At 46.6% G+C, this 24,501-nt stretch overlaps 1 protein-coding gene across 12 annotated transcripts in view; it reads right to left on the bottom strand.

Annotated features, from left to right (window-relative positions):
• The window catches only part of LOC139756880 (uncharacterized), a 127,304-nt gene that overhangs the window by 27,210 nt on the left and 75,593 nt on the right, over positions 1-24,501 (bottom strand). For 2 of the 12 annotated variants that reach the window (XM_071676751.1, XM_071676752.1), the window contains exon 2: positions 11,857-12,243. The exons of 9 other annotated variants lie outside the window; for them this stretch is intronic. In XM_071676751.1, the coding sequence (XP_071532852.1) occupies positions 11,857-11,900 (44 nt within the window). In that variant the 5' untranslated portion in view covers positions 11,901-12,243. Of the gene's footprint in view, positions 1-1,012; positions 1,036-11,856; positions 12,244-24,501 lie in introns of those variants that run through there. One more of the 12 variants, XM_071676753.1, reaches the window with a different exon arrangement.

Genomic DNA, 24,501 nt, shown 5'->3' with positions numbered 1-24,501 from the left:
CTACAGTAAACATTGGTATTTTCCCAACATCTGCAATGCTAATCCATTACACTACTGACTACAGCAAGAGTAACGCAGGTGTACTTCCTGACTTGAGAGGAAATATGTCAGTAATATACGTGTAGAAGAGCCAGTAATGGCAGCCTCAACACCTGTAGTCTCCGAACACAACAAACCGCAATACCTACATTATCTGAAGTCATTGTATCCGAGGAAGAACACAAATGACGGGTTACAGACAGGTCACAATGGGGTGGGCTCCCGGGACCCCACCCGCCCACACACAACATGCTGTCCTTTGTCAAATTCTGGCAATGCTGCCGTCTGCATCCTGCCCGCTCACCTCACCTGCCCGGCCAGGTAGTCCTCACCTTAAAGACACCATACCAACCTGTGGGTCCAGCTACTTGCTGATACACACCCACCTCAAATCACCGCCACACATTCCACTGACCTTTTCCGATACATCGTAGCACAAACCAGACTTCACTGTAGACATACTGTACCCCGGAGGAGGAGGTTCCTCAACACCGTCGTGTTCAGAACGTTTCATCAGCTTCCCAAGCATCGATCAAGTGAGTGAAGGAACGCCCAACCACAACCTCTTGTCAGCGCTGCCCTCCAGGTAGCTGCTTGCTTCACCGAGGTCGGCCAGGCCTACAACCTTCACCATGCCACAACGACATTCGCTGACCCGCAACCCATCTGATCCTCCCCTTCAGTAATACCATGGAGATGTGAATCCACTCTCAACTGTATGGTTTCCGACCTTAGAATCTACAACAATAACTGAGATCATCACGTTTCAGCACCGAGACATCACCGTAACCTTGCTGACAAGCAAGACATAAACACAGGTAGCAGTGGCCTTGACCACCACAACAGAGGAACCACTAGTCACATGTCACACCACCCTGATCATCTCCCTTTACTGCTACTTCATACACAGATGACCAAGTCCTTTCGGGACAGCCTGCCACCATGCTAACACAGGCCCCGCCGCGCAACTCACCACACCATCCCTGACACACTCCATCCACCACTGCTCCACAACTGAGTCTACAAACAGGTATTGAGAATGCTGACGCTTCCCCCCGCCGTTTACAATGTTTACGATGCAGGTTGTGTGGCACACTTCCTCCCACCCCAGCCTCCTCCTCTTTCCTTCCCCCGCCCACACTGCTACAACCCACGCCAGCCACATACCACAACAACTGCTACTAACTTGCGACAGTCGTAGATTTTCATTCCGCTGTAGTGATTACTATACGTGTTGCAGGGAGAATTTAACATTCGTCCTGGCCCCGTCTCCAGACCATGCGTGCGTAACTTGTTTTCGCACACTCATGGACTCCCGTTTACGTAAAATACTTTATTCATGGATATCTACAAGAGGGAGGATGAACGGCAGGGTTGGCTACGAGCCAGATGCCCTGTCCAGGACAAAAACCAAGGCCTGTTAGATAGGTACGTTGCTATGCAAACCAATACACTACGAAGGATCACGGGTGCAGTCTCGCGTTTCTACTGAGGTATTCTGAATTACGTCTGTTGATTCCTATCTCACCTGGAAAAAAAATCTAGAATTTAACCCCTTGAGCAAGAAGGTGTGACCCTTAAGTTTAGAGGTGTGACTGTTTACCTGACCTTGAAGGACTGGGTCAAGGGTTTCGCCATCATACGACTAGAACGCGCTGTCATGTTCAAGGATCGCGCCATATTTAATGATCGTTCAACTCATGTTCAATCATCGTATCATTATAATCAAAAGACTAACGCATCAACTCCCACATTGTAAGATACTATGAACGTGTCCCTCCGAACGACGCCTCGCGTTTACCAAGTACTTGCGTAGACGACCTTCCTCCCTCCACCAGGAATAGTAGTCGTGCTTGGCCACCAAGGTCGTCCATCCCTGCACCCCACAGTCCTCACACATACGAGACGAAATCCATCGTCGACTTACAGCTTCCAAACAAGACCCACGGCAGCGCAAATTCTAACGTGTTTACCCTAAATAACATTGAACAATAATCACTCGTGGTCCGCATGGCGTAAACCCCACGGACAATCCATCATTGCCTGTCACTCCTACACACCCATGGCGGATGATGGGCCCGGAGGCGCACTTGTGACCAGGTCACCAGTGAGAACCCTAAGAACCATGTTTATATGACGTATACATCTCATGGTGTGCTCCAGACCACTTACCACTATCACTACCAAGCAAACTCTGGCCCTATCCCATATGGTATCCACAACCCAAGTACCATAACACGGTACAGATCACCTAAGTACCACATGGCACCCACCATGTAACGTAACACCTACAAACATGGTACCCAGCAACCATGTGCCCTCACACCCGTCGCCACCACTAGCCTTACCTACAATACCTTAACAGGAATGGGCAGGGCGCGCAAGAGCATGACATCAGATTTTATGTGAAGCTGTTGGTCCCTCAGTATTTCAGGAACCATCAAAACATGCGTACTATAAAACGTACTCAAGTGATTCCTCTCTCTCTCTCTCTCTCTCTCTCTCTCTCTCTCTCTCTCTCTCTCTCTCTCTCTCTCTCTCACACACACACACACAAGGGATAAGGTCCAAGGAGTTTAAAACTCTCTTCTCATACAATACACACTGAAAATTGACATACATACACACACACACACACCACGGAAGGGCTACCGAGGAAGCCAATATAAAAGAAACTGAATGATAAATGCCACGGTGTATTCACGGTGGAGCATAACTAACGCCAACACCAGTGACCTGGGATGGGAGAGGCGGCCACGGAAAGCACTGATCTTGAAGGAATTTGATTCACAAAAATGCCTGGGCATGATGGAAACAACCCGTATGTTCTCAAGGAGTGTGAACTAACACATAAGAAGCCTCTTGAAATGTTGGTAGAGGTTACAGTGCCAAAACAGTGAAAGAAAACAAATGTTCCGCCTCTTTTTAAGATGCACAGGTAAATGTTACTGAACTGCAGAGAAGTGTAGACTGTGTGTTCCTGGACACCTACAAGGCCATTACTACTAAAGAGGGTGGTACTGAAGCTGGATTTTCAGGCAGGTATATTAGGGAAGACTCCTCTGGTGGGTTAAACATTGTATGAATAGAAGGGTACGGAACACGCACCTCAAATATTCCTCTTCTCTGTTGGTTGGGGGAACAAGTGATGTGACCCAGGGCTCTGTCCCGGGGCCGCTACTATTCTGTTTACTACTTACCTCATCAAACAAACAATATGAACAATGAATACTTCACTGAAATATGGAAAGTAAAAGCGACCATAGGTCCGTTTGGACAAAATTTTACACTACAAAAATGGCGAAAAAGAACTTCACTGACAGCACGGTAAAGTGGCCGCGAGGTCGCGGCAAGAAATGTGTTAAGAGAGAGGTCCAGTGATTCTGTAACAAGAGAATTGTGGATGGATGGAACAACCTAAGTTATAAGGCTATGAAGGAAGAGAAAATACTCAGGCTTGTGAAGCTCCATGACTATAACAATGTTCAACAACAGATGGTACTCCACGTGTAGACCTCCCTCAAAAACAGGTACCTAAACACACTCAAAAAAACAAAGGGTCCGTAAATGTGGCGTTGAGGAAGTTTAACATGTTTAGATAATGAAGAAGGATTAAGATGGAATCCCAAGCGTGCAAACACTCCCTCCTCGTATTGCCCTGGGATTATCCCTCAGTGAAATGCACAAACACTCGAACATGCCCACAGCCAACATTCCCACGATAACAGAAATAAGCATCTTATCTATTTAGTTCTTTTGGAATAAAATTAAAACAAAAAATTCTTTCAGTATGGTCGTGTGAAAGTGATGTATTACGATCTGGAGAGAACATAAGGCCAGGTAGTATCATCAATACTGGCTTCCTACTGAGCGCTACTGGCAGAGAACAACCCACCTAGATATCGAATTTTCTTTAATCGATGAAGCCACAGTGGTTAACTAGCACGAATGTCGGCAATACACACTGTTAACAACGCCTTGACCACGACGTTAAAACCTTTGAGCACGACAGTGTGACCTCCTCTGACCTGACGCTTACAAGGTGAGGTGGAAGGCTAAGCCTTCATACCCATGGGACGTATGTACATACCTTTAAGCTCATGCGTCGTACCGTCGTATTTAAAGGGGAATAGGAACTTGGAGAGGACGACCAAGTACAGGTCACAGCAGACATACCCAATGAGTACCTGAGCCAGCCAGGTTGCAGGTGGGCACCAGGGAGGCGGCGTGGTCACCGCCACCAGACCTGACTCACTAATGAGGGATTGATGAGGGAACTAAGGTGGCCCAGAATTCACCAGCCCGCCATACTAGGTTGGTGGGTGGGTGTCCAGTAGGAACAGCCCCCCCTCCCCCCCCCCCCCCCACACACACACTATCAGTGACTACTTCCAACACTCAAACTTCTAAAAGTAGGCTTCGTTTTAGAGAAAAGAGGGGAATGGGTGGATGGTAAGTATCTGCCACTGAAATGCAAAGGAGAGTGGGAAACATGCTGGACCATCAGGCAGGATCAAGGGGGAGATCCTTCAATGGACTGAACATTAACATAGAGGAAGAGACCATAGAATGCACGTAAAAGGAGCCTTCTCGATTTGGGCTGGTTAGTCAAAAGGCTCAGCCCTAGGACCAAAGCTCTTGTTCATCAATATAGATGACTTCCTAGAAGGACTGGACTTAACTATGTTTGCAGATGATGCCAAGGTCATGAGGGATGAAAAGAATGATGAGGCTTGCATCACCTATAATGTGATTAAAATAAACTCGAAAGTGACAACAAAGACTAACAAATACATCCGTTTTCCATGTCAAGTGCAACTCTTGGATTATTCCAATCATGTACAACAGAGACTTTGAAATCTGAGCCCAAAGTCCTGATGGTTGTAATCAAGTACGTGTAGGGCCTGTTTGAACCATGACGACTGGCGCAAGGAGAGTGGAGGTGGAGGAATCCACACAAGATCTCAAAATAACGACGCAAGGTATAATAAGCATGAACGTCTTTCACATATTCATCATCAAAGCCTAGTATAAACTTCAAATAAGTCTCACTATACGCAATCTACAAAAAATAATTCTTGATTACGGACATCCTCCACCTCCAACGGATACTCCAGCACCATCAGTGATAACCACACTCACACGAGGCCACCATGCCAACAGCCTAGCCCAACTTATACGTCTCGCTTACCAATGCATGCCTGGAATGCATGACGATGTCGCACTCAGCGTCCGTGAACGAAAAACAACAACTGTACGTTTGCTATAAACTTTGTTTAAAAATTCGATTTTCTAAAATTTACAGATCGTCGCGGTAAGCCAATAACAATGCTGTAGCCCGACTCTCCACACAACCACACTCGAAATATTGCGTTTATGTTGCACCACAAGCCACCCTATGCTGTCACGCATATGTGTGTGTGTGTGTGTGTGTGTGTGTGTGTACACATGACTAGTAGTGTGTGAGCATGCATAAAAGCAGTACTGAAGTCATGGTACACACGGTATAAAAAATATCTTCCCAGATGGATTCGATGAATTTCGAAAAGACCAATACAACTGTTATCTCGGCAAGGTTGGTAAGCGGGAATGACAAGACAAAATTCCTAATAATAGCGGTAGCCCTACTTTCAAATTTTTTCTATCGAAATATGAAATCAATCTAGTTACGGGAAATGACAGGAAACGTCGCAAGCAGTTGATATAGTATCATGAAAGCAGGGTTACTAATGTGAGGCCGGACCAATGACAATTCTCAAAATCCTTCATCCACAGTTATATTATTTCACACAAAAGGTAAGATATTTCTTTTAACGTGTACAAATATTCAAGGTTACGAGACGTGGCAGCACGTGTAAAACTTTCTCCCTGGTATATTGTGACCGCAGTTAAACACATGATTCAGCCCGACACACAAACTATATATATATATATATATATATATATATATATATATATATATATATATATATATATATATATATATATATATAAACAGCTCGTAAATGCTCTCGTTTTCTGTTCCCAACTATATATATCCACAGGCTGCCGCTACCAGTGCAGCTGTGGCAAGAGACGAACCATTGTGTATACACGCATACGTGAGGCGCCCCCTCTCCAACCTGAGCACACTACCTGACGCCAACCATCACAACTACAAACTCACACACACACAGTTCATCATTCCTATTCATAAAAACCAGTAGGACCAGTGCAAAGCTAATTCAACGATCCTTGCGAAGTATGTTCTCACATTCTCAATCTGCGTTAGTGGGCTGCCTCGACTGAATATGACAAACAAAATTATCAGATCACCGAGATGAAATAATCCTGTTTGAATAAATGTCGTGTTATGAAATAGATATGCTAAAATAAACGTAAGTACAGGTACTAGTTAAAATAAACTTGAAAACAAAAGTAATCTGTGATTTGCTGGCTTACATAGGACACTGCTTAATTAAAAAAAAATAGGGGCCCCTCGAGGGTTGATCTCCCTCCTATAATTAACGAATACGTGATTACAAATAATCAAAAAGGTTACCATTAAGTGTACAATGTAAAATTTCCTAAGTTTCTAAGATGAACCGGTATAATCCTAACTTCTAAGTTCTCTCTCTCTACAGCTGTGACATATATACTTAATATTTCGAAAAATTAATGAAGTTGTATGTACATGCTTGTAGAGGTATATCATCTAAACATTTAGCATTAATAATCAAATGTGGTAACGCGAAGCTACTGGCTGAACTGATGGCCGTGACCCTACACTGGTTGGAAATGAAGAAATTAACTTCACTGCACATTCACTATAACTGTGAGCTTGTATCCATAATGTAGTATTGTTCATAATTCATCAACATAGGATAAAAACTGGGTCTCTGACCCCATAAATGTTTTACTTCAATTTCTAACGCCAATCAGCATCAATGTGATGCGATTCTAAGAAATGAACTTTGAATATTTGCACTTTTGTTATCTATAGCCCTTTTCGAAAACAGTATACATCATTTACGAACGCACTATTTCTGGTAATAACATTCCAACATCAAGCCTTTCCTATCAGATACAGTAAAGCGGCTCAACACAACTTTCATCGAGTATGCCGCCACTTCCACCCTCAGGTTTCACCAAACGTCACCAACACTGTTCTTGCCTGCATCACTTGTGGAAACGTTAGGCCTCCCTTTCGTTTAGTCCTGGTGAAGCTGTGAGCACAACATGGATCAAGGAGAATCACCAAGTAACATAAGCAAAGTCACAATGAAGGGGACACATGCAAGTCAGGTGTGCTAGGCTACGTAGACCGCCGCCCAACATCCTCCACGCTCCCACACACACAACTACGCCAACACACACGCACACACACGACCGCACGTCTCCCACACCATTATAACTACAACACACTTTACAGTGTACCTCTATATGCACTAAATAATCACGAAATAATCCGTTAAAGGATAGCACACGAAAAATAATTAAGGCCAACTAAGCGAACCCGAGGGCGATGGTGCTGGTAAGCGCTGGGCGGGAACACTACGTATCTAGGCTGCCAGCAGGTACGAGAGTTGGAACTCTTGGTTAAACACCTACGCCAATTTTTTTTTCTTATAGTCCACGCGATCCCTTCCTACCTATCCACTACCTTCGGTATATTTTGTGTCAGTAACTATATGCCGACCAATTCAACACGAGAGGATGATTTTATGAGGTAAACCGCACAAAAATAGAAAACGTGAATAACGGAGAGAAACCACATAACCTAAATTCATCACCTGACCTAACGCGACACTAGACTAATAATCACCAATATCTATCAATCTATAAGCAAACGACGGGCACATATTTTTCTATGGAGAAGGAAGTAAGTGAAACAAAGTCAAACGCTGCTGCCTCTGTTGATTTTCGACATACCAGGTCTTCCCCTAACACAGGTCCTTAAGAAAGCCTTACTCTGAAAACTGTAACGGTAAATCTAACACAACGTTTCATTTGTACTGATTGATGAGGTCTTCTGCCACGCTCTGAATCACCTGGAGGAGACTTCTGCCGTATTTTTTCATTTATCAAAACATCACATAACACTTGTTAAACACCATAATTACATATCACTACATTTTTTTTCTTTCAATATTTGTTGACGTGCAGGAGGGTACGCTGGATCAGAATCATTGAATCGTGCCTGATTTATATCTCCAGTGAGTAAATTACAGCGGTAACTACCCAGGAAGAATGTCACACAAGCCCTTTAACAATGAGCTCAACCCAACTTGACAGCTGTTTTCAACTAATGGAAAATTTTATTATATGTTTCACACCTACATGTCTAAGATTCATCCACAAAACAAAAATCCTTTCCTCTGAAAAGGAGTACGCAAGAAGTGCTCCATCTTTTCGCAACGTGCCAACTGGCTTTGTCATAGGCCCACTGTATGACGGTAATCCCAGACTTCCTTACACCATGCAAAGCATAATGGATACGTGGGTATTAAGGCCTGTCCTTACCTCTCTTTAGTGGAGTCTCCCTGCTACTGAGTGAGGCACGTCATAGAAAATCGAAGCCTGTCCCTCACGTTACCCGTTTTCTATGGCACAGAGACCAAAGTCCCGACACACCTCAGGTTTGTCAGTTATCGCGTCCGCTAGTGATATTATTCAAATACACATACGCCAGTAATTTTCTACGTCACCTTCTACTGTGTAAGGAGATCAAAACATACCATACACGGCTGGAATCTTGAGTCGGCGGTTCTCATCGCCATCATCCAAGACTAAACACAAAACTTTGCAATAGGGAAGCTTTACATTACCCATTCCGTCACAATATGGGCAGTCAAGCCATCCAATGTAACCATAGGTATCATCCCTCTTTCCCGTATCATATCCATGAAATAAACTAATCATATGGGGATCAAGTTATCACAGACCTTCAACAATCGAGCTCACAAAACCCGCGATGATCCTAATTAACTGGGTATAAAGTAGATACACTTAATACACTCTCCCCGACGAATACCTAGCATATTCTGGCCTTTCTCCACACATACCTCCCCGGCAATGACACTGACCAGAGACGCTGTCCTATACACAAGTGGGCAGCCAGAATACTGTTCTAATTCAATATATATATATATATATATATATATATATATATATATATATATATATATATATATATATATATATCACTTCATTGAGGGATATCCACATCTTCGAGAACCGTGTGAGCGTACAAGAGGAGAACGCTAAATCCCATCCCACAGGACGGGAAGGCAGCACACCACACACAGGATATCAACACCCTTCGTGCCTGCGTCCCGACACACGACAAACAAGTAACGAACGCCGTTTCTCAAATCAAATTCAACTGTAGGTATCTTCAAGCGTTGTTTTTCTCAGAAAAACTCTATTGCAGGTATCTGCAAATGTAGTACACACCCAGACTTGCAATGGATGACTTACTGATGAATCATTAACAAGCAGTAACACCAGACATGCTTCCTGCACGACCAGGTATGTTTACGTAGGGCCCAGGGCAAGCAGCTCAGGTTTCTCAAGCAAGTCAGCAGACCTGTCTGTGTGGCTGTTACACCAGCCACCCACACTTCCCGCCCCACAGCACAAGTTCGCCAACTGCTGCACGGAGGCCTCGCGTTGCCCGGCACGTGTCAACAGATGGTAATGGAAAATAATGAAATAATTCCGAGACTGTACTGGAAAATAATAAATTCCGAGGCAGCTGGAAATAGTAATGTAATTCCGGGATTGTACTGGAAGATTATACTGTAATTCCAAGATGTGACAGAAAATAATAATATAAATATATACACTGCAGTTCCTTTATTCAATATTCTACAAAGTAATCGAATGCCAAAAGTATCTGATAAAAATTTTCACGGTGATTCCATGTACAAAATGCTGAGGACTTCACTAACTTCGACGTATGTGCGAATCAATAATTTCAGGATAATTTTGGAGGGCTAGAAAGATCATGTAACTCCTTCAAAATATGTATACTGTGCACAATAAATATACATGTCCAAATGAAGCTTGATGGTTTTTAATAATAGGGCAAGAGCGAGTAACTGAGGGTGGTAAAAAAAAAAAAAAATGCCGCAAGGAACGTGTGCCGAAGTGACCGAGATAATTATAAGGCTCGAGGGAGAAAATAGCTGGTTTGTCAAGTACAAAAAGTTGGATACAAAGTGTAGGACCTAACCTCCACGATGAAGTCCATGATTTTTCCCCTATCACTATATTTCAGTCGGTTGTCCTTATTTCTCCGACAAGGGACAACTGACCTAGATCTGTAGAGCACATTAATTTCTTCATCCACAACGACGGTTCTACGTATTTCCTGAACGAAAGCCAGTGAGGAACTGACCGATCGAGGGGTGCGTCTGGCGGATACCGGTCGATGCTTGCAATACCGTCAACAGTTCACAAGATTTAGACTAGTTAAATCTCACGTAATGGTATCCTGGTAACATTAATGAAAAGGTGCTTCAAAGTATATGCTTAACACTAAACAAGTGGGCAGAACATTTGGTCATCCTTAACGCTGAAGAAAAACACTGCCTGAACATGATCTGTACACGTCGCTGTGCACCTCCAAGTTACACTGACCTCCGAGGCAAATACGTCGCAACATGAATCATCAAAAACAAAAAAACAAAAAAAACAAAAGAATCTATTCAGGTCGGATTTCCTTTACTGTGTATATCCACTTGATACCGTATTTTCTCAATGAAAGAAAGAGATGGTTTGCTGAGTGTGTGTGTGTGTGTGTGTGTGTGTGTGTGTGTGTGTGTGTTATGCAAGACATTTGCAAGAGAGGTCCTTCCCCGCTCCACATCACTACCCCAATCTCGTTGGGAAGGGGGGGAGGGGCTAGTCTTACGTCACCCTATACACCTTCCCCAACTCACCCTGAATAGAAGGTGGAAATGACTCACGTGAGGAAGAACAAGTGACTGGGATGACAAAAGTGAAAATGAAGGACTTCAGTGACGTAAAATAAAGGCCTTGCGTGATAAGGAAAACATGAGGCTTGTATATGAAAAGCAAAATGGATGATTTAAGAAGGAAAAAAATGTTAGCCTTACGACCTTCAAGAGAAAAATCATAGCACCCAACGCTACACACTGAAAAACATACCACATCATTACACAGTCTATATTACCACCCAGGTGGTGGAGGGTACAGAGGCTGTGTGGGCCACCGCCTGAAACCTGACTTATCAACAAACTGTAGATGAAGATGGATATCTACTATCAACGCTGGGGAATACGTAAAGTAATGACAAGAGAATGAAACAGAGCACCAAGATCGAAGTGACTGACATGATAAGACTCCAGATTACTTAGACTGGTACAAATTTCATATGTAAAAAATGAAAACACAAAGACAAAGGAATGCTGTCAAGGATTTAAAAAATATTACAGTAATGTTTCTACTCACTGGATGACGTGCTCATGTAGGGCAACATTTCCCCAAGCAAGCAATGCACAACGGGGGAGGCGGCCTCCGCGTACTGCTCCTACATTCGCCTATCATTTGTGTCTTGGTCAAAAGTGATCAAAACTATGGGACATCGACTCCTATAGTCGTCAATGCACGTATCATCCGATTCAGAGATAATCATCTTTTTCTGCTTCTTACCACAAGGCTCCGTGAGGAAATAATAACTGGCTCGTTTCAAAAGTCGGCGTGTTGCAGCTGAGGTCAGACACTTACCCTGGTTACAGGCTTGGGAAGGCAGCAGCAACTGCTATAGTTGTGGGGCTACGTAAGGTTAAACACAGGCAGGAAGGTACTCACTTGATGTCCTTCAGAAGCGAGGAAGCTCTCTTCTTGTTGGCCATCCTGGGTTCATGCTACACTACATCTACCTGGCCAACACTCTCAACCGTCTTCTATGTACACGCCAGTCTCCTCTAGTTACACTTTAAATTCTATATGCACATAGTTTTCTATGTAGGGTCTATGTAATCTCTAAAAGGTCTGTCTTTTCTATAAGGTCAAAGTTTTCTTTGTATACAACTGTTCTCTATAGATTCACTTAAATGATCTTCGTCTACTTACACTTATCAATATAGCTATACACTTAAACCAACTTATGTTAGTCGCTTCACAGTCTGCGACAGATGTTCGTGAATCACGACCTAAAAATCAGAAGTTTTCACTTCCACAGTTCACTTGTCTTTGCTATATAGTGAAGAAACAGGTATTCAGTAACTTCCATATAGTTCCCTGTAGCAAACGCAACACGCCAGAGTCAAGCAAGCAATGCGCCCTAAGGCAAACAAACTAGACTCCATGTCTAAGTGAGGACGTCTTCAAATTAAACCTACAAATCCTCGGAAAACTTCCCATCCGATACAGTCCGGTGTTCACAGGAGATAAATAATCCCTTCCCTAAAGCACAACACACAGCGCTTCCCGAAGCCTGTGTGCTGAGTAAAGAAGTGCTGGCAGCACCTGTCATACTAGTAGTGTCTGACACCGAGGACCTACTGAACTTAACATGTGTGCAGACCGTGTCACCTCCACCAGGTTACTCCACCACCAGCTCTCCTCTCTCTCTCTCTCTCTCTCTCTCTCGTTATCAACAACTACACCCCTACAAAAGACACATCTTGCGCACATCAATAAAAGTGGATATAACCATACTAACGGATTTGTCTCATTCCCGACGGGAGGGAGTCAAGTATCAACACAGTGTGAGTAAGGCCCCAAAGGGAAGCAGCCTGCTATGCTACGCTAATACTCACTACACTCATCCTAATACTGGGTCACCTGCAGAACCAACGAACGTGGGTTCAACGTGATTTCAGAAGTATATTCTTACGAGAAAAGGGACACGATCCACGATACGGCGAGGTACCTGCATTACAGCAATGTCCGGTGCAAGCGGCTGCGCAGGTATGTGCATCTAGGTCAACAAAAATGAGGATAACAGAACGAGGCTCAATACAGAGGAAGGAATGGTTGAGACGGTGAGTACAGGAGTGTTGGTTATGGTCTGGTCAACCTGACTCTGCCTGAGGTGAGACGAAGCAACAGGGAGGTGGATCGACAAGAGTAAGGGAAGGAGGCTGGTTTCAAATGTTGATAAGTGCTTTGAACTAAATAAGGACACCTAGGTGAGACGATGTGGATAGGGGAGGAGGCTATGTTGACAAGTAAGAAGACCGTGTGATAGAGTTGAAGAATATGTGGACAGGGAAGGAAACTGTATGGCCAAGAGACGTGCTACTGGTAACGGCTGGTCCCACACCCGCACCCCGCCACGTCGCCGACAGCTGCTCTGCTCCCCCCAACACCCCCCCCCCCCCCAGCACATACAGACAATAGCAGCAACCATATCTTCCATTAAGCTGCCCTCATCTACCCTCCCCTCATCGCACAGCTGACATGTCCCTGACTATAAGCGTCCCGTCTCTCCCCCTCGGACGCGGCTCCCTTCCCGCCCTTGTCTGCTCCAGCAAAAGAACCATCGCTGTCCCAGCACCATCGATCATGGTGACTCTCCCCCACCTCTCCGTGCCCACCCCAACTCAAAAGGTACGCCATCGTAATTCCACTACTCGGGATGTAAAACTTCATTATATTTTTCCCCTTATAAGTTTTCCTTAAAGGCCAAGACATTATGGTTATACAATGTTGATGTTGATGACATTTCTAGGTGGTGTAAAAGTTCAGCTGTGATCTCGCCAGCGAAATACGGGGATATTCCAGCAAATGTGGCACACACACACACACACACACACACACGCGCTGGTCTGAGCTGGTTGCTGCGACCGGATCGTCCGTGTGACCCTGACCACCAGCACAGTATCGTTGCCCTCCACTACCCCCATCAAACCTACAGTCTTACCCCTGACCCTCCTGCCCTGCACGATAAGCCGGCCAGGCCCACTTCCCTCGCTACTACACGTCCTCAGCCCCGTGGTCGGGTCCCTGATCGCGACGGTATCAGGGACCACAGTCCTGCACTACGGGGAGACCTCCAGCCCATCCATAAGTCTGCAGCAGGAGAGCCACGCCCAAACGCACACCCGTGACGTCAGCGACCCCAGCGCGTGGCGGGCGGTACAGATACACTGGTGATGATGTCACTGCTACCGAGGACGTCGTTACGTCATCACCAACCGTCACGGGGAGGGCTTCACCAACGGATCTTGCGTCCTCACCATTCAGAGGTTATTAAGGTGGTATTCACAACAACATACAACCCACACCGGGGCCAGTGGGTCTTCCTGGCACCACTCGCTCCTCACATCAACTCTCACCATCTGAACTACATGACTTCAGTTTACGCTCCACTTAAATCCTTAAGTTTAAATTATTTGTGTAGGTAACCATGTTCGCCTTTCCTACTGTCTGTGTTTCGCTACTAAGACGTGTAGATGTCGTGTATAAATGTATGCATGGCAATGTGTGTACTGCTGTCACAATGTATGGACTAAGGAAGTATGAATATCTGCGTATATATGTACGTATCCAATGTATGTAAGTCATGTGGCGGTGCAAATGAGTGTGCGTGGGTCGTTACATTTGAGTGTGTGTGTGTGTGTGTGTGTGAAAGGAAGTGTGGTGTGAGAAGCACCTGCTGGGGTCACGTGGCCAAGTGAGGTCTGCCCACCCGGGCCGCTCGCCTCCTATACTTAGCCAAGCACTAGGGCGGCCGGCGGCGGCGACACAAGCACCCTGCTGCCCACCACCACCACCACCAACTTAGCGGCCAATCCCCCTCCCTCACCGCCTCCTGCCAACATCTGCCACTATCACCCGACTCACGAGATTGAACTTCGCTGAACTCTGAACTTCAAGCGCCAACTTCTTTCCAACTCACCAAGTCCCCATCCACACACCCTGGAGGACAAGGCGGCGGTGCAAGCATGGCGGCCGGGTATGCACGGTGACTAAAACTGGCCCCAGTTGGCATCCCGGGGAAGATGTCTCGGCGCGGGGATAATTTGGTCGCCATACAGGGGATCCGTCACCCCGGGCGACCGACTTCTTCCACACGCGAGCGTCACACGAACCTCGCCTCCACCGTCACACACCACACTGTGACGAGCCTGACCTAAGGTATGATGCTTGTTGGCCTATTTCGCCAGACTAAAATCCCCCAAACTTTCCACTCTTCTTGTCAGTAACCGTCCTGGCCCTTCTGACTACCGTCCATTACTCTCACCTCTACTGCAAGGTAAGTCTTCACAACCCTCCCTCTCCCCCTCACTCTCGCTATGTTTCGAAGACTCAGACTCCCAGTCCTAGTGTAGCTCTCGCGGGACAAGCTCTCCTGGTGATTTTTCCTGACCCCCACCTCTGGTGAATCAATTCTCGTGGACTTTGACAACTCTCGTGGCATTTCACTGGGTGTGACATAAGTCTCTAAGCACCACACTTCCTTTCATTTGACTTCCCCGATTCTTCTTGGTTTTCTGGTGTAGTCTGCTTCACGGTTGCTCTACTGCGGTGGTTGCTGATCTGTTAATTTCTCGCCCTTGTCAACAGTGGCGTTCTTCAGGGCTCTCAAACAGACGCGCTTTCTACTTTTCACGCACGACCTTCTTCACGAAAACATGTGATGTGATTAACGGTAGGCTGGAGATAAAATAAGAGAGAGAGAGAGAGAGAGAGAGAGAGAGAGAGAGAGAGAGAGAGAGAGAGAGAGAGAGAGAGAGGGGGGGGGGGGGGGGGTTTACGAGAGAGGCGCGTGCCGGGCTTAGACCTGGTGAATCTCTAACAACAACAACAGGTCGTCTTTTCCCACAGTCAACCCTTTTCACTAAGACGTCGCGTCGTCCACAATACGTTCTTCAACTCATTCTCCTGACCTTCCCCATTCTGTTACTTATTCTTTTTTCCATACTTGGTCATATTTTCTCCTGTAATTCTGACCTATGTCTCCAAAACAGGGAAGAAGCAACCTGGTTCAATTCACCTGGGAAAAAAAAAAAAAAAACCTACCCATATTTCCTTCTAAATCGAACTCATTGTCGACTGTCAAATTTCAAATACAACTCATCCTTACAATAAAATAAACATACGAGGTACGTACATCCAAACAGTCCACTCTCATCTAAACATCCCGGATCATGAACACCACACCTTATTCCCAAAAGCAGTGGGTACTGTAACAAGAGCCATAATCAACGTTCTCCTGAGCAGATGTATCACATCCACATGTCTGTCCCTCCAGTGTGGAGGATGCTCACAGCCATCATCACAGTGGTACACTGTCTACCTGCGCGGCAACCCTGCCCGGTTATCTACCCCCATTCTACCTAAGATGCTCTCCTCCCTGGCACACATCATGACCAACCACTCACTCACGACACCGTCACGTGACCACCAAGCCGTGAACACGCTACAACATTGTGACATGACGACCACAACATTAACATGGCACACTGTATCATCGTTCACCACAGCCAAGTCTCCTGCCTCACCTCAACTCAGCCGTCAACCTGCCTCATCCACTGCGTGGATTATACACAACCCTGGTGTGTTCAGTCATCTACAACTGACAATGACTGTTCAGCTGGTGGGAGACAGTCATTATATATCACTATTACAGGTGCAGCAAACTGCATCATTCCCCTGACCGAATATAACCAAACATTACTCTTTACCCCTTACATAAGACAGCGTGACCTTTGAGTTACGTTAAATGTCAGGACATCGAACCCAAGAGCCAAATCTTCGTTATCCCATGCTTACGTTCCATGGAAACAGACCTCGACGTACTTTAATTAGACACTGATTTCACATGAGACAGTAATCCTACTTCAGGAGGCAACGATCCTTATTCAGGACACATCGATCCTACCTCAGGTCGTCGGTCACCCATGCTGGTCGTAGTGTCTCCATGCTACACTCTTAATGAAAATCTATATGTTCCAAGCGCCGGGCTAATTTGCTCCTCACTATCCTTCAGGTCAGTATATCATATACCCGCGGTTTAAGTAAGTCAACTGCCCTTTGGAATCAACCATAAGTATTATAGTAAGTCCATCGCAAACCGTAACAATTTTGGATTAAGCTTTAGGGTGTGCCATTAATCTTAATAATTTTGTAATACTTTGGGTGGGCCGCTACTTTTGACTATTCTGATGTCAGCGGTGTGTAGAAGGCGCAGGAGGTGGTGGTGGTGGTGGTGGTGGTGCAAGCGTGGGTGAGCGTGGCACGTGTCCTGCTGCCTCTCCGTCGCATTAACTCTGCTTCTGAGGGAAATATCTGTTGATGTTCACTGTGATCACGCGGATCACACCACCACGATGGCCCCTCACTCTCACTAGAGTAGCACCACCAGTACGACGCTATGAGCCAGGAGCACGGCGGTGCGACCCAGGAGCACGACAGGTATGACCCTGGAGCATCACGGTGTGACCCAGGAGAATCACGGGGTGACCCTCTGACCTCTGTTATCTCCTTAAAAAGGTACAATACACACCAGAGGCCACTGAGGGTAGGTCAGTCACGCCATCATCTCCCAGGGATGGTGCCACCGTGGTCCCTAGGGTACAATATTGTGAACTTAGGTGAAGTGAGGTGAGAGGTCAGGCGAGGCAGGTGTTGCGCCGGAATGACCGTCACATCCCCTAAAACGACCTTCAAGTTCAACCAACCCCCGGGACCAACCCTGCAACGCGCACGGGCTCCCCTCAATAAACCTGATACCCAAGGAAAGATGATCTGAACCTCAACATGACATACACATAGAACTGGAGAGGGATACGAAGATCTCGAGAGAAATCCAATATATGGGATTCATAACAGGGACAATACCTTCGACCTTTTATCTCGTGAACGAACATTCGGTTTAATCTCTCACCCACTTCATGAAACTTGACATCCGGTGGAAGAACGGACTTCCGCTGATACATACAGTGTTGTAACAAGAAACTGACCAAACCTAGAACGACAGAAGACCACCTCATCTCGCCTGATCTATAAAATCAGTGATTTTATGACTGAAAGACAAGGTATCGAGATGTGGTAGACACGGTATCAAGAACCACAAGAAGTACCTTTTTCCCTTACAGGAAGACCAGGAGAGAGAGAGAGAGAGAGAGAGAGAGAGAGAGAGAGAGAGAGAGAGAGAGAGAGAGAGAGAGAGAGAGAGAGAGAGAAGACCAGACACAAGTGAATGGTGGTGTGGCCCTGTCACTACTCGTCAACTACCTGTATATTTGCTTGCAGTTCCTCATGTTCCTGTATCCATCAAACAATATAGGTGTATTCGTCTCCGTTGAATCATGTTCAACACGCTGGGCGGCTCCGGTGTTGAGGGACCAGCGCTCCGCCTCCACCACCACGTCTCGAGCCCCAGTTACAAGGTCATGACTCGCAGGCCAAGCTTAACCCCCTCCCCCTTATCTCTCTCTCTCTCTCTCTCTCTCTCTCTCTCTCTCTCTCTCTCTCTCCAAGAATTGCAATCATTTCCGGTGGCTGAACACTCTCATGCCACTCTGGTCAAAGGCCCGGGGGGTGGGTGGGTGTGTCAGCACTGCACTCTCACCCACATCATGCAACTCGGTCAGTAAACTGATCAATTCAAATCTAACTCTCTCATGACGAGATGTGTGAACGAGCCTACATTCTCTCCTCCTAACAATCCTAACAGTAATATACATCCTGGGTCTTCAGGGCCAGTTCAAAGATCAGACCATCATGCCCAAAAATTTCGTATCGTCTTGCTCAAGGGCGTCGCGTGTGAGATGCCAGGCTGTGCTCGTGACAAAATGACATGACACGGATATTTTAAAGCCAAGGAAAAACTGTGTCTGTTCGAGCACAGTGATGAACCGAGGACACCCGCAGGAACACGTGGTTCTAACAACTTACAGAATTCAGTGTTCATCCGCCATGAGGCAACAGCTGGAAGCCTCAGGTCCCAATATTTTTTTTTTTTTTTGTCATCATGAGTCGAGACTGACCGCGGAAATTACAATTTCAAATCAAGGTTTGACAGTGATGGATCATCACAGTCAATCCTGATGTATGTTGCTCATAGACCAGGCGATCGACAGACTTCATATCCATCACGTACTGAATAACAACCCAGGAAAACACACCATCGTATTTCATTTTACATAATATATTTCCAGTTTGCTTTAGTACGACGGTCATGTGTATAGGCCGGCCAGGGAACCATGCCCGGGAGCCACACCGTTGTGCTCAAGGGGTTATGACAGGTGAGGAAGGGGGACTGCTGCTGCTGGGCTGGGGTAAGGCCATTCCGGCCACCGTTACCTCTGGAGGAGGGAGCTAACGGGTGTCGGCAACGAGACTGTGCGAGTGACGCAGGTCACTCGCTAACGAAGGCTTCATGCAGCTAGGGGTTGTCCTCCCAGTACGCAGCCTGGTGACAAGGCGGCTTATTGTTGGGCTGAGGCAGAACTGTGGGTAGAGGCCGGGTGGGTGGCTTCCTGGGTCACCAGTGACACAACGAGAGTCCCTCCTCCCCCGCCCTCCTCTCCAAAACACACACACTCCAGGATGGACGGAGCGCATCACATATTATCGTACCTTACACACCGTCATAATATTATCAATCTTGATCTCAGGAGAGCTCCGAATAAAACTAATCTCACACCACAACTGGACCAGTGAACAAACACATGAGCAGTGTGTGTGATGACAGTTCTTGTGTTACTAAGCGAGTGTCACACCCGTGCTGCTCCACCTCTTAACCTTGTATTTATGCATCTTGCTTTCCTCCAATAAATGCACACACACACACACGTTAACCTACGCCTCGACGGGAGGATAAAACACCTGGGTTGGGCGTGGGACGATTGCCACGCTTAAGATTCGAACCCATGCGGGTCTGACCCCTGGCTGGCCCGTGATGATTCATGATGGTCAGTAACGCTATTACACCACGGAAGTGTGTGTGTGTGTGTGTGTGTGTGAGGGGGGGGCGGCGGCCTGTGGTCAGTGTGTGGCGGTGAGTCAGTAACATGCTGGCCGCTCGCCCGCCGCTGGTCCCCACAAAGGAGCAGCAGCATCGTGCGCCCAGGCTTCGGGTGTGCGCGACCCTCCGTGCTCCCCGCCCGGACCTTGGCACCCCACACTACACATACTAAGCTCAAGACAAGAGCCCCAGGACCTCAACCATAGCTCCCGTAGAGGTGATGATCATTGAGGCAGACCAAGGGTCACACATGGTCGACACGACCGGTCGTCGATGACCCTGAGTGCCCCTGTTGGCAGGCTGGGCTGGCAGTACCTCCGTGGGGGCACCACTAGTGCCAACTACTGTCTGGTCATGGCGGAGCCCCTACCACCACCTGGCCCAGCAATGAGTCACCAGCCTCCACATGCAGGGATCGGGACAGGCCAGCAGGACACACACACACACACCAACTGTACGAGAGAATAATGCCATTACAATAATCGAGCATCTACCTGACACACTGAACCAGAGGATATACCCATCGCTCCTGGAGCTGCAGATGCTCAGAGAACGCATATTTTAAGCATCTTTGACTCTATATCCTCATTACCTGCATCCAAGTACCATGAGAAAACATATGCCTGTCTCTGAAGCCAGACTCAAATACCTACATTACTGGCATCGGAATTTAAGTCAACCTGTTTTGAATTCCCTTTCACACACGCCTCCGATAACACGATGAGGTAAACTTGCACCAGATATACACACAGTTGAAAACAACATTCGGTTCTCAAACGTAAGTTTAAAACCTGCAGAAGTAGAGAGAGCAAGCCAGAGGAACTCATAACCCACCGGGAGACCCATTTTCAATCATCTTTAAAAGTTACCAAGAAAAAGCGATATCTCCATACACGATGTTGTTACTGCAAGATCAAGGCTGGCCTATAGGTACAACGGACGAGTCTGCGTCTTTGGAAATGATGATACGAACTGCAAAGAGTTGTATGGGCACACTGTCTTAGTTTGGGAAATGAAAAAGAGCCAATTTGAGACAAGGCCAAACAAACCCTTCAAGAGATGGCGAAACACCTCATTCTTAACAATGACATCGACACCTGATATTCTCAGAGTAGGTAGGTCCACTCCACACGTGCCCTACATGAACCAAAGGTAAGAAAAGACTAAGCTTAACTTACTTTCCCCATCAAGCCAGCGGGTACCTTACTGTGCACCACGGGCTAATCCCGTTAGCGATACCGCAAAAGGATGACAGAGGTCACAAAGGGTCTTTGTCAAACTTTACCAACTTGTTTCATTACATAAGCTTACAGTCATTCATTGAGCCTGTAAATTCGTCTAATGGACGCAAAAACTGGATATCATTTCAGATATTTAGGTAACGTTATTAACTATAAATTCAGGTATCTTGTTAACAATACCGTATTCCTGCCATTTCCTTACGACCTATCACTAAACGATTCTTAGAAGTACAAGTAAGGCTAAGGTATCAAACGCTGCCATTCTCCCACATACCAGTAATAGAGGAAAGAAAAATACGTTTGATCGGAATCCCCTAACCACTTATGCTCGCATATCTGCCTCTGGCTTGAGGGAGCAGCAAGGTACATTATGATCTCAAGGTATTTAGGGCAAGAAGTGAAGACAAAGATTCAGAGATAATTCAATTGTCTGTGGCTGTGACCTCTGCAAGCTCGACACCAACAGACTCTGGCGGCCAATTCTGTTTGGTTGATGCCCAGTTGTTTATTGGAACATTTTTCTCTATTTTCATTCCGATGAATCACAACGTCAGGAGTTCTAAGTCACACACATATAGCTATCAATTGAGTCTCAGTCCATTCTCACATCCGGATGCGGTACACGTGTTTCCCCAGCTGCCTCTCACATCCTAACGTCCAGTGCGTTAAGTAAACATGGCCTTCAAGGCCGACAAAAAAATCTACACTAAGTCGGGGTTCCTCAGGTGAGGCCAGTGTCACTTAAGCACATCTCCGTCCTCGCACGACCCCACAATGACCATGAATCAGTCACGTGACTTCACCAGTGGTGGTACCTCCAGTCCACAACAACAGACATGTAATGAACGTGACGAAAATCAAAGATAAAATCACAGAGAGAGAGAGAGAGAGAGAGAGAGAGAGAGAGAGAGAGAGAGAGAGAGAGAGAGAGAGAGAGAGAGTAGTAGTAGTAGTAGTAAGGTACACTATTTGCCAATACGTCACGCTCGCTGAGCTTGGCTTCAGTCGACCCGGTACATCTCCCTCGCCCCCATCACAATAATCAATACCGTTAACTTACAACCGTACGTTACCTATCCCTACCAACCGACCTCCACCACCACATCCTACCCAGGGAAGCCACGTTAACACCACCACATCCTACCCGGGGAAGCCACGTTAACACCACCACATCCTACCCAAGGAAGCCACGTTAACACCACCACATCCTACCCGGGGAAGCCACGTTAACACCACCACATCCTACCCAAGGAAGCCACGTTAACACCACCACATCCTACCCAGGGAAGCCACGTTAACACCACCACATCCTACCCAGGGAAGCCACGTTAACACCACCACATCCAAACCAAAGAGGCCCCCAATCAACAAAGCCACATCCTAAAGTAATGAGGCCACATCACATGAACATCCAGACAATAAGAGGTCATACCCAAGGCTATCAAAACAGCTGGAGGCGATTCCCTCCCGAACAAAAAGCCATAAACCTTTGTTTCTGGCAGCAGCAATGTCACAATTACCCACACAACACTGAGGTGTATACACGCTTCACTCCGCCACCTTCCCACACCACACATTACATTCTAGACATGTGTCACACCTCCTGCAACCACGAGCAAGTCATTCTTAACAACACCCCTGACGAATTCACCAGCAGGTGGGCACGGGACGTCCTGTGAAGCCAACCAACGTAAACAAAGGCCAAGCTGCCGTGCTAAATGCCGGGGAGGTTAAATCAAGCATTACTCCCCGGACCTATGGCGTAGGCAACACATTACTGATGCTCGACAATCCTGAATTCTAGTTATGCCAATACATGTGATGTATTCTGGATGCAGAGAGAATCTGCAACCCTGAAGAGGTAAATATCACGAGAGCTCTCGGGTCTTCGTGTTCCTTGTGGCTGCCAGCAACTACGATCGAGTCTGAGGCACGTTACCATTATGTTCCATACATAGATACAAGCAGAGCACAGGATGATTCTATAACCCGATAAACGAGCGGTGAAACAATATGGATCTCTGTGGTGTAGTGGTTAGAACTGCTGACCGTGACACGTTCACGCACCGCGGGTCGAGCCCACACAGGTTCGAATCCTGGTCACGGCAGTCGGTGTATAATTAATACAGCTGTATATGTATATCTACTTCCAGCGTAAATGAGGTGACTTTGATGACAGCCGCCCCTACCGTCTCAGATAACTTAAAGTAAAACAATAATATATGAATTAGGTCTCAAAAGGTGGGCCGCGGGTTCGATGTAATCAATACACACAAATTGCATGTTGAGTCACTATACACACACATGAGCAACACGCTTCACACGTCAAGTGTTACCGAGTTGGCTTCAAAGGAAGTATGCATTCACTACGGAGATATAAGCAGTATGTACAACCTTGGTCAGCGGCCGTGCATATGGTTAGGAGCAGTGCATGAATGGCGTGACCCAGTAACCTTATGGAGAGAGAGAGAGAGAGAGAGAGAGAGAGAGAGAGAGAGAGAGAGAGAGAGAGAGAGAGAGAGAGAGAGAGAGAGAGAGAGAGAGAGAGAGACTCTATTTTAAGTGACCGTCGAAAATAAAGATGGTAAAGACGGAACAAAGAAGTGCGTGACGGATGATGTACAAGGGAAGTGAGTCATGCTGGGAGGACGTATGTAAAGATTTAGTCATTAAGTAGTGTTGCCAGGGAGGGAGGAAGGTGGGGGAGTCGCCGCGGACAGTAAAGGGAGGTTGGGTGGTGAAGGAGACGCCGTGGGCGGTACAGGGAGGCAGAGTGCCGCCCATCGACCCACATGCACACACTGGCCCAGGGTGCACGCCCTAGCCACTCACCACACCTACCAACCCTCCTAACCCACTGACTATAATCACATTAGCAACATTCTACCCCCACACTGTAACCCTCTTCACGTATGCTTTATGCGTCTTGCTTGCTTATTTTCCGGATTGTTTCGGACATAAACTGAACGCACTAATAAGATAATAAGACTCTGATAACCCCGGGCATTAATGGCTTACGTCTGTAGCGTAATACAGGTTCATTCACAGTCTACTCCACAGCCTTGGGTGGCCTGATCCCGGACCTGCCTTTAAACCATGCAAGACCCACCTTCTGCACCGCACACAGGACAACACACCTGGGCACCCGGAAGCGAGCGGTCCTCCAGTGTCGACAAGAGACCACAGCTTCCTGAGCAGACCTGAAGACACGTGCCCTGCCCTAGGGGCCGCGATCCTAGCCCTAACCGAGACATTAGCTATATCAGTTGCCGGTACGCCCCACAAGTCCCT

Source organism: Panulirus ornatus, chromosome 23 (genome assembly GCF_036320965.1).
Source record: "Panulirus ornatus isolate Po-2019 chromosome 23, ASM3632096v1, whole genome shotgun sequence".
NCBI classification, from domain to species: Eukaryota; Metazoa; Arthropoda; class Malacostraca; order Decapoda; family Palinuridae; genus Panulirus; species Panulirus ornatus.
This window is presented reverse-complemented; position numbering and strand designations above follow the sequence as displayed.